The following is a 17,022-nucleotide window of genomic DNA, read 5'->3' as shown; positions in this document are numbered from 1 at the left end:
GTTGGATTTTCATTGATTAGGAATTAGATTTTTAATATCACTAACTATTTTTTTTTTTATTTTCTATTCGTGCATAATGATTATTTTAATATTGTTAATTTTAATATTGTTGTTAATTTTAATATTGTTAATATTGTATTATTTATTATATTGTATGATTTATTCATTACTATATTTTTTAGTTATTACTATATTTTGTATTTATTACTATATTTCATTATTTATTTCTTATTTTATTAATTATTTATTATTTTCGTGTCGGTTCTATATATATTTATAAATTATATTTATTTATTATTTATGTATTATCACAGTTATAGATATTTATTTAAATTATATTTATATATTAAATATATTAAAATATTAAATTATATTTATATTTTATATATTAAATATATTAAAATATGAAATTATATTTATATATATTTATAAATTATATTTATTTATTATTTATGTATTATCACAGTTATAGATATTTATTTAAATTATATTTATATATTAAATATATTAAAATATTAAATTATATTTATATTTTATATATTAAATATATTAAAATATGAAATTATATTTATATATTAAATATATTAAAATATGAAATTATATTTATATATTAAATATATTAAAATATGAAATTATATTTATATATTAAATATATTAAAATATGAAATTATATTTATATATTAAATATATTAAAATATGAAATTATATTTAAATAAATATCTATAAATAATATAATAATAAAATAAACTAATAAAATAAACAAATAAATAATAAATAAATAATTAAAATAAACTAATAAAATAAACAAATAAATAAGAAATAAATAATAAATAAATAATACAATAATAAAAAAAACAAAGCAAATCGTATTTATTCTATTAATTCTATAATTTGAATTTGATCCGATCAAAATAGGATTTTAGAAAAGGATAGGATAGGATTATTTTTAGAAATAAGGAATAAAGAAATGATGGATAAATACAAGCGATCTTTTCGTAGGCGTTTGCCCCCGATCCAATCGGGGGATCGAATTGATTATAGAAACATGAGTTTAATTAGTCGATTTATTAGTGAACAAGGAAAAATCTTATCTAGGCGAGTAAATAGATTGACTTTAAAACAACAACGATTAATTACTATTGCTATAAAACAAGCTCGTATTTTATCTTCGTTACCCTTTATTAATAATGAGAAACGATTTGAAAGAAGGGAGTCGACCGCTAGAACTAGAACCAGAAATGAGAAACGATTTGAAAGAAGAGAGTCGACCGCTAGAACTACTGCTCTTAGAACCAGAAATAAATAGGCTTACCCTTCAATTGACTCAAAATTATCAAACGTAGACTGATGCTTTATTCAAAAAATCTGATAATCAAAATTGTCGTGTCGTAAGAAAAAAGAAATAAATAAAAGAATCGAATCGGGTTGGGGAAGAAAAATAAATTTTTTTTTTTTTTATTGAGCGTCTTCGCTCATCTTGTTTTCTTGTTTTGATGACCTTATCAGAATTTTTTTATCATATTAATTTCTACTCTACCTCCCTCGAGTTCATTCTCGAGGGAACCCCATTTCATTTAAAGCATTTCGGTGGATTCCTTCCGATCTCCTTATTTTATAATCTCGTTGGAAATCATATAAAGACAATTCCTATTTGAGATAGCTATTTGTGCAAGTATTTTACGATTAAGAAGCAACTGTTTCTTGTACCGATTTTTTATTAATCTACTATAATTATAGGATACCCCCATTCCTCGAATTCCTGCATTTATTCGAGTGATCCACAAACGACGAAAATATCTTTTTTTCCTATCTCTATCCCGATCAGCCGAAACCAAAGCTCTTACTCTTTGTCTCCGAGCTATATATCCCTCTTTCATTCTGGTCATTGAATAAAAGAAATTTTGATGAATAACTAATTCTTTCTTTCAGTTATTCTTTTCTAGTCTATTAATAACAAAACGGATTCTTCCAATGTATAAAATAAAAATTCCAATGGCTTTTGCTACTATAACCGTCCCGCCCACGATTTTTCCTTTTTTCTAGGCATTTCATTTCGCCTTGAAATAAGAAATTGTATTGATACTAGGTATCAAAAAAAGCATATTAACTAAAATAAAGGAGTAAATAGAAATGGATAAATAAATAGTGGGTTCCATCGTTTCTATGGTTACTTCTTAAACGGTGAGGTCCCCTCTATACACCGGAGCTCATTCCTTCATTTAACATTTAATTGGTAACTTGTACAGTTCACACTCTTCGGCTCTACTCATAAATTTTTCAGTAATAGATCTTTCACAACGAGATCTATCTTATACAGTAACGGTATGTAATTAGGAGGATTAATTGGGTAGCTGACCCTGTTAGTCCGTTCTTTGCAAGAGTCGAAGCATAATCTTTTTGCTTTTTAAATAGGATTTTCCCCGCTTAATGGATAAGCATTTGCTACCAATGGGGAATTTTTAAAAAATTCCAAGATTGGATTTGCGCCAATGGAAACCATAAATTTCATACACAATAGAAGGATATGGTAGATCTATCTTTTTTAGATAGTGAACGGAAGAACCCCATTCTATTCACTGGTACTGATCGTTGATACTGAAAAATTGTTTCCTTTTTCTCAGCCCATGATCTGAACAAGTCGCACATACACCCTAGTACATCTTCCTCGGCGCTGAGGACATCCCCGAAGAGCAGGGGCTTTCGTGACATTTCTAATTGGCTGTCTTGCATTTCTAATAAGTTGTTTAATAGTTGGCATGCTGAATCATATACAATCATATACATAATAGACTGGTTTAGATCGATCCTAACCAGATGATTATGAATTACTTCTTTTTCTCTTTAATAGATTAATAAAATATTAATCTATTAAAGAGAAAAAGAAGGAAAGGAATAAGAGGGATTAAATCAATCTAAATCAAAATTAAATGGTGTTCCATTGTCGTCAAATGGTGGTCTTCCATTGCCATTGTCGTCAAATGGTGGTCTTCCATTGCCATTGTCGTCAAATGGTGGTCTTCCATTGCCATTGTCGTCAAATGGTGGTCTTCCATTGCCATTGTCGTCAAATGGTGGTCTTCCATTGCCATTGTCGTCAAATGGTGGTCTTCCATTGCCATTGTCGTCAAATGGTGGTCTTCCATTGCCATTGTCGTCAAATGGTGGTCTTCCATTGCCATTGTCGTCAAATGGTGGTCTTCCATTGCCATTGTCGTTAACTAGTCTCCATTTTTTATTCACTATAGGTTTGTTATTCACTATAGGTTTGTTATTCACTATAGGTTTGTTATTCACTATAGGTTTTTCATTCACTATAGGTTTTTCATTCACTATAGGTTTTTCATTCACTATAGGTTTTTCATTCACTATAGGTTTGTTATTCACTATAGGTTTTTCATTCACTATAGGTTTTTCATTCACTATAGGTTTTTCATTCACTATAGGTTTTTCATTCACTATAGGTCTCGATTCTGTACGCACTATATGATCCACAATTCCATGATCTTTGGCTTCTTTTGCTGACATAAAATTATCTCTTTCCATGTCTTTGTTTATAACCCATCGGGGCTGGCCCGTTCTTTGTACATAAGCCTCTATGATGTCTTCTTGCATTTTCATTACTTCGTCTGTTTCCATGACCCAGTCTTTGAAGCCATCATCCTTAAGCATACTAATAGGTTGATGGATCATTACCCTGATGATATAACATACTTCTAACTCACATAATGAGGCGAGAAGAATAGCTATAGAATTGAACAACCGTACAGGCATTTTTTGCGCATTGCATACGGCTTTACAATTGCATACGGCTTTACAATGGAATTCTCTTTTTTCTTTCATCGAAAAAAAGAGAAAATATAGAGTCTATTAGACCCAGATTAATAAATAATCCAATTACCATCCTTCTTTTTCTTTTTTTTTCGGAAAAGTTTAAAAATACTATGATGGCTCCGTTGCTTTATATATTTATTTCGTCTGTGATTCAGCAATCCCAAAGTTTCTTTTTTTTTTTGAAAAAAAAAAAAGAAAGAAAAAAAATAGTCTTTTTTTTTTTCGTACTCTTTCATAACATAAATATTGTTAATAGCCTCTGGTAGGAAAAGAAAAAAAGTTTGTGACGCCTGAGATGGGCCCACGATAGCTAAGATCAAATTGGAAATGCCCCTTCTCTCATACTACTCTTTCGATACATAATCTAATATTTTTTTTTGAAAAAAAAAAAAAGAAATAAAAAAAAAATTTCATATCGAATTCAAAGTGCCATGCTATTATTACTTACTAATTCATATTTCATATGGCGAAGGCATAGTCTTCTTTTTTCTTTCCATCAATAATAAAAAAAAAAAACTCATTGGCGCCGAGCGTGAGGGAATGCTCTGCGTTTGGTAATTTCTCCTCCGACCAAGAGAAAAGCTGCGATTGAAGCGGTCAATCCCATGGCTAGTGTATGCACATCTGGTTCCACTGCTTGCATAGTATCAAAAAGAGATAATCCAGATACTATCCCTCCGCCAGGAGAGTTTATAAAAAAAAACAGGTCTCGGCTATTACTCTCTATACTGAGATAGATCATAATACCCGCAAGTTGATTCGAGGTCTGGATATCAAGCTCTTTGCCCAAAAAAAGCAATCTTTCTCGATAAATTCGGTTGATTAGGATAAAATTGTATCCCTTAGTAGCCGTACAGGCACCTTTTGATGCATACGGTTCAACAAAAATTGCGAAAAAAAATCAATGTGTAGATTCCAGCCATCCTTTGTTTTTTCTAGTCGGACCTTTCTAACTTCTAATTTCTAATGAAGGGGCTTTTTCTTACATTTTTTAAATAAAATGAAATTTAAAATTAAATTAAAGAAAGATGAGTTTTGGCCCGTTTTCCTATAATATAGAAAAAATTCGCTAAACTTATTGCACAAACTTTTCATTGATCCATTTTTTTTTCATTGCGATTCAATCCAAATCACGATGTCATTTTCTTGTTCCTGAATGGGGTTCGTCAATTTTTTATTCAATTTTTTTAGGTTTATGCTCTACTCCGAGTAAAGATCTGCCCGATTTTTATTTGCACATATAGGACAAATGACCCAATACCACGTCTTTTTGCTATGATTTCATTTCCTTTTTTTATTTTAATTTAATTCCTTTTTCTTTCATGTTTTTCGCCAAATATTCAACGTATTTCCCATATTATTCGATTGATTAACAGTTTGAAATCGCTCTTATTTATAATTAAAAAAAAAAAGAAAAATTATGATTATGATATAGGTGGTAATCATAAATATATTACCAATTGGGTTTTTTCTAAACGGAGCCTGGATACTTCATTTTATCAGTCCAACCAAGCCAACCATAAATCATTCTAATTGAAAATATTAATCTGGATACACCCCCATGAAATGGATCTCTAATTGCACTTCATTACACTTCCCGCTACAAATTTTTGATAATTCAATCAATCTTTTTGGGGCGAAACAGGGGATATCTCGATCGGGCGAGAGAACGGGGGAATCCCATATGACCCAATATATTTGACAAGTCGCACTATATGTCAACCCAGCTTGCATCGTTATCTCCCGGAACTTGAAAAGGAACTTTTGGAATACCAACAGGCATAAAGTAAAAAGAATGTAAAATTATATTTCGCTTTGATTGTGGAAGCGTAATACGTAATGTAATACGTAATAATGGTCTTATCTTAATAATATGTAATATTATATTTCACTTTGATTGTGGAAGCGTAATACGTAATGTAATACGTAATAATGGTCTTATCTTAATAATATGTAATATTATAATATGTAATATTATATTTCACTTTGATTGTGGAAGCGTAATACGTAATGTAATACGTAATAATGGTCTTATCTTAATAATATGTAATATTATAATATGTAATATTATATTTCACTTTGATTGTGGAAGCGTAATACGTAATGTAATACGTAATAATGGTCTTATCTTAATAATATGTAATAATGGTCTTAATAATATGGGCCTTTATCATATTTTATACATAGATAGACTAAGGCCATAAAATAAAGAAAGGCGGAATGAATGAAAGAGAATTCTTACGAATAGGTCCTTTGAATGATGAACAAATAGGGATGCATTCATTCATAAAAAATAGGATCAACCCCCATTGCGTATTGATACTTATCGAGTATAGAATAGATCTGCTTCTCTTTTTTCTTCTGAGCCGAATTCTTCCCTTATTACTAATGGAATAGAACAAACATTAATCCTTTCTCCGAAAGAATCCACCGAAAAGGGGAGGTATTCCAATGCAATAAAGTTACATAGTGTCTATTTTTCGTTGATTTGATAAAGGGGTATTTCCATGGGTTTGCCTTGGTATCGTGTTCATACTGTCGTATTGAATGATCCCGGTCGCTTGCTTTCTGTTCATATAATGCATACAGCTCTGGTTGCTGGTTGGGCCGGTTCAATGGCTCTATATGAATTAGCTGTTTTTGATCCCTCCGATCCCGTTCTTGATCCAATGTGGAGACAAGGTATGTTCGTTATACCCTTCATGACTCGTTTAGGAATAACCAATTCATGGGGCGGTTGGAGTATTACGGGGCGGACTATAACAAATCCGGGTATTTGGAGTTACGAAGGTGTGGCCGGAGCACATATTGTGTTTTCTGGCTTGTGCTTCTTGGCAGCTATCTGGCATTGGGTATATTGGGATCTAGAAATTTTTTGTGATGAGCGCACAGGAAAACCCTCTTTGGATTTGCCCAAGATTTTTGGAATTCATTTATTTCTCTCAGGAGTGGCTTGCTTTGGCTTTGGCGCATTTCATGTAACAGGATTGTATGGTCCTGGAATATGGGTGTCCGACCCTTATGGACTAACCGGAAAGGTACAACCTGTAAATCCAGCGTGGGGCGTGGAAGGTTTTGATCCTTTTGTTCCGGGAGGAATAGCCTCTCATCATATTGCAGCAGGGACATTGGGCATATTAGCGGGCTTATTCCATCTTAGTGTCCGTCCGCCCCAACGTTTATACAAAGGATTACGTATGGGAAATATTGAAACCGTCCTTTCCAGTAGTATAGCTGCTGTCTTTTTTGCAGCTTTTGTTGTTACTGGAACTATGTGGTATGGTTCAGCAACTACCCCCATCGAATTATTTGGTCCTACTCGTTATCAATGGGATCAAGGATACTTCCAGCAAGAAATATATCGAAGGGTTAGTGCTGGGTTAGCCGAAAATCAAAGTTTATCAGAAGCTTGGTCTAAAATTCCTGAAAAATTAGCTTTTTATGATTACATTGGCAATAATCCGGCAAAAGGAGGATTATTCAGAGCGGGTTCAATGGACAACGGGGATGGAATAGCCGTTGGGTGGTTAGGACACCCTATCTTTAGAGATAAAGAAGGGCGTGAACTTTTTGTACGTCGTATGCCTACTTTTTTTGAAACATTTCCGGTTGTTTTGGTAGACGGAGACGGAATTGTTAGAGCGGATGTTCCTTTTAGAAGGGCAGAATCGAAGTATAGTGTCGAACAAGTAGGTGTAACTGTTGAGTTCTATGGTGGCGAACTCAATGGAGTGAGTTATAGTGATCCTGCTACTGTGAAAAAATATGCTAGACGTGCTCAATTGGGTGAAATTTTTGAATTAGATCGTGCTACTTTGAAATCCGATGGTGTTTTTCGTAGCAGTCCAAGGGGTTGGTTTACTTTTGGGCATGCTTCGTTTGCTTTGCTTTTCTTCTTCGGACACATTTGGCATGGTGCTAGAACCCTGTTCAGAGATGTTTTTGCCGGTATTGATCCAGATTTGGATGCTCAAGTGGAATTTGGAGCATTCCAAAAACTTGGAGATCCAACTACAAGAAGACAAGTAGTCTGATGCAAGATTGCTTTGTTATTTTTCGCTTCTATTTTCTGTTTGTGATTTGACATAGGCTGCTGTAAAAATCTTGATTAAAATCGCTGCCTTTTCTTTGATTCTTGTTCTTTCGTTATTTTATTCGGGAGATGATTCTAAATAAATAGGTACGGAAGCTATAATTGTAAACCACGATCGAATTTATGGAAGCATTGGTTTATACATTCCTCTTAGTATCTACTCTAGGGATAATTTTTTTCGCTATCTTTTTTCGAGAACCGCCTAAAGTTCCAACTAAAAAAATGAAATGATTTTTCATTATCTCAATTGAAGTAATGAGCCTCCCAATATTATATTGGGAGGCTCATTACTTCAATTAGTCCCCGTGTTCCTCGAATGGATCCCTTAATTGTTGAGAGGGTTGCCCAAAGGCAGTATATAAGGCGTACCCAGTAAAACTTACAAGTAAACCAGATATAGAGATGGCGACTAAAGTTGCTGTTTCCATTATTATATAATTATATAAATAATATATATAAATATAAATATAAATAATATAAATATAAATATAATTTCAAGATCACAATGGATCTATGATAAGATCGTTTATTTACAGCGGAATGATATACAAAGTCAACAGATCTCACTGAATACAAAATAAGATTTATGGCTACACAAACCGTTGAGGGTAGTTCTAGATCTGGTCCAAGACGAACTGTTGTAGGGGATTTTTTGAAACCATTGAATTCGGAATATGGTAAAGTAGCTCCTGGATGGGGAACGACTCCTTTGATGGGTGTCGCAATGGCTTTATTTTCGATATTCTTATCTATTATTTTGGAGATTTATAATTCTTCCGTTTTACTGGATGGAATTTCGCTGAATTAGATTCACAAGAACCACGAAGCCTCGCTTTTCAATACAAAAAGTGAAACTTTTAGTTCTCGGATTTTTTTTAGCCCATTCTATTTTGGTAGTTCGACCGCGAAATTTTTTTTGTTTCTGTATTTCCGGAATATGAGTGTGTGACTTGTTATAATTGATCCTATTGATAGTACAGAAAATGGGTCTGTCCTCTTGATCGAGATAGTTTTATCCCGTCGGATAGCCATTCTAGTATCTGGAGCACGGAATATATGAAATGGATCACGAAGTATTCGAACTATGATTCATACTTAATATTCAAACCTCGCGGCCGGACTCAAAAAAAAAAAAAATTTTCAAAGAAAGAGGTTTTTTATTTATAAATCGAGAAATTTTTTCTTCTTTCAAACTCTCATTTAGTTTATGCTTATTTTGATCAAAGGACAAACCTTTCTTTTCTTTGTATTTTTATTTATTATATCTATTCTATTCATTGAATAAGTGATGATCCAATAATTCTTACTCAAAGAATCTTTGGACTTAGTTTGAAGGTTTTATTGAATCATCGCGGTTCTGGTATGAATCTGAAGTTTCAATTGATTCATAGGGTCTTAACAAGAGAATTCCTATTAAAAATAAAGAAAACAAGAATAAAGCCACATTCCATATAAATAACAAATCAAAGCAAAGAAAAAGAAAAGAAATAAGTAGGTAAATAGAAGATTCAAGAGGCCTGATCAACATAAAGACGAATGCGCCGACTTGATTTTTTGGCATTATAATTACAACTACAAAAAAGAGCTTTCGGATTTTTACTCTTTTGTGTCTTCAGATAAAATTGAATGAAAAGATTAAGAAGTTTCAAACTTTCTATTCCATATCCGTTTCAGCTATTATTTGGGTGTTTTTGTTTGAGCTGTACGAGATGAAATTCTCATATACGGTTCTCAGGGGGGGAGTCCTCTTGGTTTACCTATCTCAATAAAGTCTATGATTGGTTCGAAGAACGCCTCGAGATTCAGGCGATTGCAGATGATATAACTAGTAAATATGTTCCTCCTCATGTTAACATATTTTATTGTCTAGGAGGAATTACGCTTACTTGTTTTTTGGTACAAGTAGCTACAGGATTTGCTATGACTTTTTACTATCGTCCAACCGTTACTGAGGCTTTTACTTCTGTTCAATACATAATGACTGAAGCTAACTTTGGTTGGTTAATCCGATCAGTTCATCGATGGTCGGCAAGTATGATGGTCTTAATGATGATCCTGCACGTATTTCGTGTCTATCTCACTGGTGGTTTTAAAAAACCTCGCGAATTGACTTGGGTTACAGGCGTGGTTCTGGCTGTGTTGACTGCATCTTTTGGTGTAACAGGTTATTCCTTACCTTGGGACCAAATTGGTTATTGGGCAGTCAAAATCGTAACAGGCGTTCCGGAAGCTATTCCGGTAATAGGATCGCCTTTGGTAGAGTTATTGCGTGGAAGTGCTAGTGTGGGACAATCCACTTTGACCCGTTTTTATAGTTTACACACTTTTGTATTACCCCTTCTTACTGCTGTATTTATGTTAATGCATTTCCTAATGATACGTAAGCAAGGCATTTCTGGTCCTTTATAGAGAATATAGACCATAGCTATATTGTAACCAATCATTTATCTTATTACTTGCCAATCATTTATCTTATTACTTGGGGGAGGAACAATAGTATTTCATTGCTACAAATATGGATTGTTGAAAAAAAAAAAAAAATAAGACATGTATTTGGATATTTCCTTTCAACTCCACAATATTCTATTATTTATTTGATATGACATGAATAGTTGAAGGGAATTCCCCGAAGAGAAAATGGATTATGGGAGTGTGTGACTTGAACTATTGATTGGGCCATGCAGAAATATGCCTTTATCTGCTACATTGGAATTCACAACCAAATGTGTCTTTGTTCCAACCACCGTGTAAGCCCCATACAAAGGATAGGCTGGTTCGCTTGAAGAGAATCTTTTCTATGATCAGACCTGACGATGTCGTGTATGAACAGGGCTCCGTAAGATCCAGTAGAATAAGTGATTTGGCATAATGCAAATTAGATTTTATTTATTTATTTTTATTTTTTTTTTACTTTCTTATCTTAATAGTATGAAAATACATTCATTTCTTCTGCATCGACCCGATTTATTATTATTATACTATCGGAGTGAAACAAGGGATCTAAAGAAGAGCAAAGGCTAGACTATATTAGTAACAAGTAAATCCTTTGTATGTAAAAAATCTCGATATATTTTTGGGATAAAGGTGAATCGCAAGGCCTAAGACGACCCAGAAAGCACTTGATCACGATCAACTTTGTACGCCTACTTGGGTATTGAGCATTTACCTGTAAAAATGGCATTCCTTGGAATGTATAGTTGCAACTTCGTAAAATGGAATCAGGTAACTTTTTTCTTACATATGAAATCATTCATATATGTGTGGATAACATATAGATTCATTTTATATGTATCCGTTTGTATCCATTTGATTCGATTGATTTTTGCTTGAGCCGGATGATGAAAAATTATCATGTCCGGTTCCTTCGGGGGATGGATCTAGAAAAATTCACCTATCCTAATAACAAAAAAACCTGACTTGAACGATCCTGTATTAAGAGCTAAATTAGCTAAAGGTATGGGTCATAATTATTATGGGGAACCCGCATGGCCCAATGATCTTTTATATATATTTTTCCAGTAGTAATTCTCGGTACTATTGCTTGTAACGTAGGCTTAGCGGTTCTAGAACCTTCAATGATTGGTGAACCCGCGGATCCATTTGCAACTCCTTTGGAAATATTACCTGAATGGTATTTCTTTCCTGTATTTCAAATACTTCGTACAGTACCTAACAAGTTATTGGGTGTTCTTTTAATGGTTTCAGTACCTGCGGGATTATTAACAGTACCTTTTTTGGAAAATGTTAATAAATTCCAAAATCCATTTCGTCGTCCAGTAGCGACAACCGTTTTTTTGATTGGTACTGCGGTGGCCCTTTGGTTGGGTATTGGAGCAACATTACCGATTGATAAATCCCTAACTTTAGGTCTTTTTTAAATTGAATCAATTTTAAAATAAAATATCATGATGTGCGTATCTAGGGAGTAGTCACTTCAAAGTCAAAGTGAATTCTCCCTAGATACATTTATTCAATTCTGGTCCCAATATATGGATTGTGCTGAAGGTTCAAAATCCATTTTCGTTTTTTTTTTTTTTTTCTAATTTTCTAAAGTAAAAAAAAAAAAAATGAAATAAATCCTAAATCCAATGGATTTAAAATTTTGGTAAATCAATTTCGCAATGCTTTTCTACTTCTTTTCTAGAATGCCCAATATTTGTTTTACATCTTCTATGCGAAAGTGTTCAATTTTCATAAGGTCTTCTTGACTGTTATTCAAAAGGTCCAATAATGTATGTATATTGGACTTTTTGAGACAATTATAGATCCTGGGAGGCAATTCTGATTGGTCAATAAAAATATATTTCAATGCTATTTCTTTTTTCTTTTTTCTTAGTTTAGCTAATCTATCATGAAAAGGAAAAAAAGGTAAAGTAACGTTGTGTTGATTGTTTTCTAAATGTAAGTTTTCTTCTTCCGCATCTAGAAAGGGAATAAATAAATCAATCAAATTCCGAGAGGCTTCATGAAGTGCTTCTTTAGGAGTTAAACTTCCATTTGTCCATATTTCTAGAAAAAGTATCTCCTGTTTTTCATTATCATTCCCATAACAATGAATACTATGATTCGCATTTCGAACAGGCATGAATACAGCATCTATAGGATAACTTCCGTCGTGAAAGTTCTTTGGCGTTTTTATACCGTATCCTCTATTTCTCTCGATTTGTAATCCAATACACAAATCAATTGGTTCGGTTAGGCTAGCTATATGCTGTGTATTATCAACGATTTCCACAGAAGGCGGTAAGATGATGTCTTGAGCAGTTACATATCCGGGACCCTTGGCACAAATAAAGGCGTTACGAGTTCCATACAAATTACTTCTCAATACAATTGCTTTTAAATTCATTAAAATTTCATGTACTGATTCTTGAATACCTACTATGGTAGAATATTCGTGTGGTATTTTCTCAGATTTTGCACGTGTAATACATGTTCCTTCTATTTCTCCAAGCAAAGCTCTTCGCATCGCAATGCCTATTGTGTCGGCTTGGCCTTTCATAAGTGGAGACAGAATAAAGCGTCCATAATAAAGACGCTTACTATCTGTTCTTGATTCAACACACTTCCACTGCAGTGTCCGAGTAGAGACTTTTACTTTCTCTCGAACCATAGTAATATTATTTTATTTGATCAGATCATTGAATCATTTATTTCTCTTGAAATCTCTTTAGTGTTTATTTCTACACACGTTTTTTTTTAGGAGGTCTACAGCCATTATGTGGCATAGGGGTTACATCCCGTACGAAACTTAATAGTATACCACTTCTACGAATAGCTCGTAATGCTCCATCTCTTCCGAGACCAGGACCTTTTATCAGAACTTCCACTCGTCGCATACCTTGGTCTACTACTGCTCGAATAGCATTTCTCGCTGCGGTTTGAGCAGCAAAAGGAGTCCCTCTTCTTGGACCCTTGAATCCACAAGTACCGGCGGAGGAAGAAGAAATTACCTGACCCCGTACATCTGTAATAGTAACAATGGTATTGTTGAAACTTGCTTGAACATGAATAACTCCTTTTGGTATTCTACGTGCACTTTTCCGTGCACTACTGCGCCCATTCCTACGTGAACCAACTTTTGGTATAGGTTTTGCCATATTTTATCATTTCATAAGGATAAGTCAGAGATATATGGATATATCCATTTCATGTCAAAACAGATCTTCTATTTTTATTTGTTCATCGCTTTCTTTAAGATTAGTTTCTTTTCTTTAACTTTAAGGAGTTCTTTTTAGAATAGAAAGATTATCCTTGTCTCTGTTTATGTCTCGGGTTGGAACAAATTACGACAATTCGTCCCCTCCTACGGATTAGTCGACATTTTTCACAAATTTTACGAACGGAAGCCCTTATTTTCATAGTTGTTATTCCTTAAATTTTTCCGAATCTACTTATTGGAAGAAAATAAGTTTCTTGAAATTTTTGAACCTTGAATTGGATCCCCCTGAAAGGAATCTTGAAGTTGAAAAAACTACCTAATCGTTCGAATCCTTGTTGCGGAGTCTATAAATTATACGCCCCCTGGTTGAATCATAAGCACTTACTTCACTTTTGTTGACTCTATCCCACGGTGGTATACGTATAAAACTCGATCGGACCCTTCCTGAAACATAACCTAGAATCAGATCTTCATTATCTAAAGGAATCTGGAGTGGACGTGATTCACTAATTAAACCTCCATGAATCCATTTTTGTTCTTTTATTCCAGGTAAAACTTCCTTGACGTATCAACTACTGTAGGGCAGGAGGAGTTCTATTAGACAACCCGTGCTTTTTTTTTTCACAAATGGAAAGTTTCGGATTCGGATACAATTCGGATGTTAGACAGATTACCATATATAACACAAAATTTCTCCGCCGATTCCTTCTAGTCGAGCCTCCCGGTCTGTCATTATACCCCGAGAAGTAGAAAGAATTACAATCCCCATCCCGCCTAAAATTCTAGGAATTTGTTGATAGTTAGAATAGATTCGTAGACCGGGTCGACTGATCCGTCGTAAATTTAAAATAGTTCTATATGGTCCTTTCCTATTCCTTCTATGCCGTAGGGTTAAAACCAAAAAATATTTGTTTCTTTCCCGATGTTTCCTTATGTTATCGATAAAACCTTCTCGTAAAAGTATTTTAACAATGTTTTCAGTGATGTTAGTAGATCCTATTCGAATCGTTCCTTTTCTATTCATGTCAGCATTTCGTATAGAAGTTATTATGTCAGCAATAGTGTCCTTACCCATGGTAAACTAAAATTATTGTTGCTCCCGAATTTTGATATAACCAACATGTTCTTTTTTTTTTTTTACTTAGTAAAGGTATATACGTGAGACACAATCTACTAATTAATCTATGTCATTTAAATACTCTAATTTAAATACTATAACTATATTGAATTGAGGTCTCGTCTTATAATACCTCAGGAGCTAATGAAACTATTTTAGTGAAATTTAACTGTCTCAATTCCCCGGCGATCGCACCAAAAATTCGAGTTCCTTTTGGATTTCCTTTTTGATCAATGACAACTGCAGCATTGTCATCATATCGTATTATCATACCGTTGTCGCGTTTGAGTTCTTTACAAGTACGTACAATTACAGCTCTGATCACTTCTGATCTTTCTAGAGGTGCCTTTGGTACTGCTTTCTTGATCACAGCAACAATAACGTCACCAATATGAGCATATCGGCGATTACTAGCTCCTATGACTCGAATACACATTAATTCTCGGGCCCCGCTGTTATCTGCTACATTCAAATGGGTCTGAGGTTGAATCATTTTTTTTAATCTCTTCTTTCAATGGAACAAAGGACGAAGAAAAAAAGAAATATTGTTTGTCAAAAAAAAAAAAAAAAGGAAACCCGCAATTGTTTTTTTTATTCCCAAGACTTCTTTCCTTTGGTTCTATATTCCTATCCTGAAATAATGAATTGAGTTTTTATAGGCATTTTGGACGCCGCTATTGAAATAGCCTTTCTTGCTATATTTTCGGCTACTCCGCTCATTTCATAAAGTATTCTGCCCGGTTTAACGACAGCTACCCAATACTCGGGAGATCCTTTCCCCGAACCCATACGTGTTTCTGTAGATCTTACCGTAACTGGTTTGTCTGGAAATATACGTACCCATATTTTTCCACCACGGCGTACATTTCGTGTCATTGCGCGGCGCCCCGCTTCTATTTGTCTAGATGTAATCCAAGCGGGTTCAAGTGCTTGAAGAGCATATCTACCGAAACAAATGCGATTACCTCGATAAGATATTCCTTTCATTCTTCCTCTATGTTGGTTACGAAATCTGGTTCTTTTTGGGTTATAGTTGATGGTTGTTTATTAATTCCATCTCTACTACAGAACTGGACATGAGAGTTTCTTCTCATCCAGCTCCTCGCGAAAAAAATGACTAAAAAATATTTTATTTTATTCTTAAGATATATAGGTAGTTACTGAATAATAGATTGAATCCTGGGATTCTTTGCTTTGAGATTTTATCTGATCTATTTGAGATTTTATCTGATCTATTATAAATTTGTATATCTTGTTTGGATATATATTGGATATATATATAAGTAATTAAACATGGATTCTATTTATAGATAATGTCTTATCTTGTTTTTGTTATAATGTTATAACGAATCTTTATTTTGTTTTGTCTTTTTTTATCATATTCATCTCGGATCGACAAAAATTTAACAATCAAATAAAATGAAAATAAAATTTTTAAAATGAAAATAAAAAAAAAAAATGAAAATAAAATTTTTAAAATGAAAATAAAATTTTCGCGGGCGAATATTTACTCTTTCAATATCTATTTCAGTTGTCGGGTTAACTCATGACCTCTCAGAATCAGAACAGAATAAAAAGAAATGAAGTGGTCTCTGGTTTGTTCCGCCATCCTACCCGATAAATCATTAGGATTCGTTTTCAATAGAATCCTCTGCATTCACGGGTTCCGTCGTCCCCATCGCTTCTCGATTAATGCTTAGGTCTGAATTCTCCAATGGAGCCTTAATTTAATATTTAATAAAAATTTAATATTTAATAAAAATAAAAATTTAATATTTAATAAATAATATTTAATAAAAAAATTTGTTAATTTGTTCTTTAGTCAACCTTCTCAGTCTTTATTGACTTAAGGCTCTTGATTTTTTCTTCGATGAACAGATATTCATCTAATTATTGATGAATCTCTATTGATGCTCTATTACATTGCTCTTTATGAGATGCTTCGTAGACCTTACATATTGGAATCATATATCATTTCATTTCTATTTCTTTTTCTCTCTTTCTCTCATCCTTCTATTTATCCACATACTTTTTTATTTTGCTTCACAATTTAGATATATTCATAATCAGATTGGTTTTTTTTTACTTAACTTAATGCAAAAAAAAAGATTTCAGTTGCTATAATGATATGACCAATATATCATATCTTGACTGATTCTTTGGATCCAGATAATCCGAAGCGATGAGTTGGTTATTAGTGCTATAGTTATTAACTTATACTGTGGTTCGCCCATTTTTTTTTTTGAATCCTAAGCCTAAAAACCCAACGAGTCGCACACTAAGCATAGCAATTATATCAAATGATCAATCAAATTTTTA

At 33.3% G+C, this 17,022-nt stretch overlaps 1 protein-coding gene across 1 annotated transcript; it reads left to right on the top strand.

Annotated features, from left to right (window-relative positions):
- Positions 1 to 8,465: 8,465 nt before the first annotated feature.
- LOC149509653 (cytochrome b6) lies at positions 8,466 to 10,576 on the top strand. The gene is made up of 2 exons (XM_089757683.1): positions 8,466 to 8,867; positions 9,692 to 10,576. Exons 1-2 carry the CDS (start codon positions 8,862 to 8,864, stop codon positions 10,331 to 10,333), a joined length of 648 nt encoding a protein of 215 aa, XP_089613809.1. The 5' UTR covers positions 8,466 to 8,861; the 3' UTR covers positions 10,334 to 10,576.
- The last annotated feature ends 6,446 nt before the right edge of the window (positions 10,577 to 17,022 follow it).

This window comes from Durio zibethinus, unplaced genomic scaffold, assembly GCF_047325235.1.
Source record: "Durio zibethinus cultivar Kanyao isolate XHJ-2024 unplaced genomic scaffold, ASM4732523v1 HiC_scaffold_132, whole genome shotgun sequence".
Lineage (NCBI taxonomy): Eukaryota > Viridiplantae > Streptophyta > Magnoliopsida > Malvales > Malvaceae > Durio > Durio zibethinus.
Note: the sequence above shows the minus strand (reverse complement) of the source record. Positions and strands in the feature narration are given on the sequence as shown.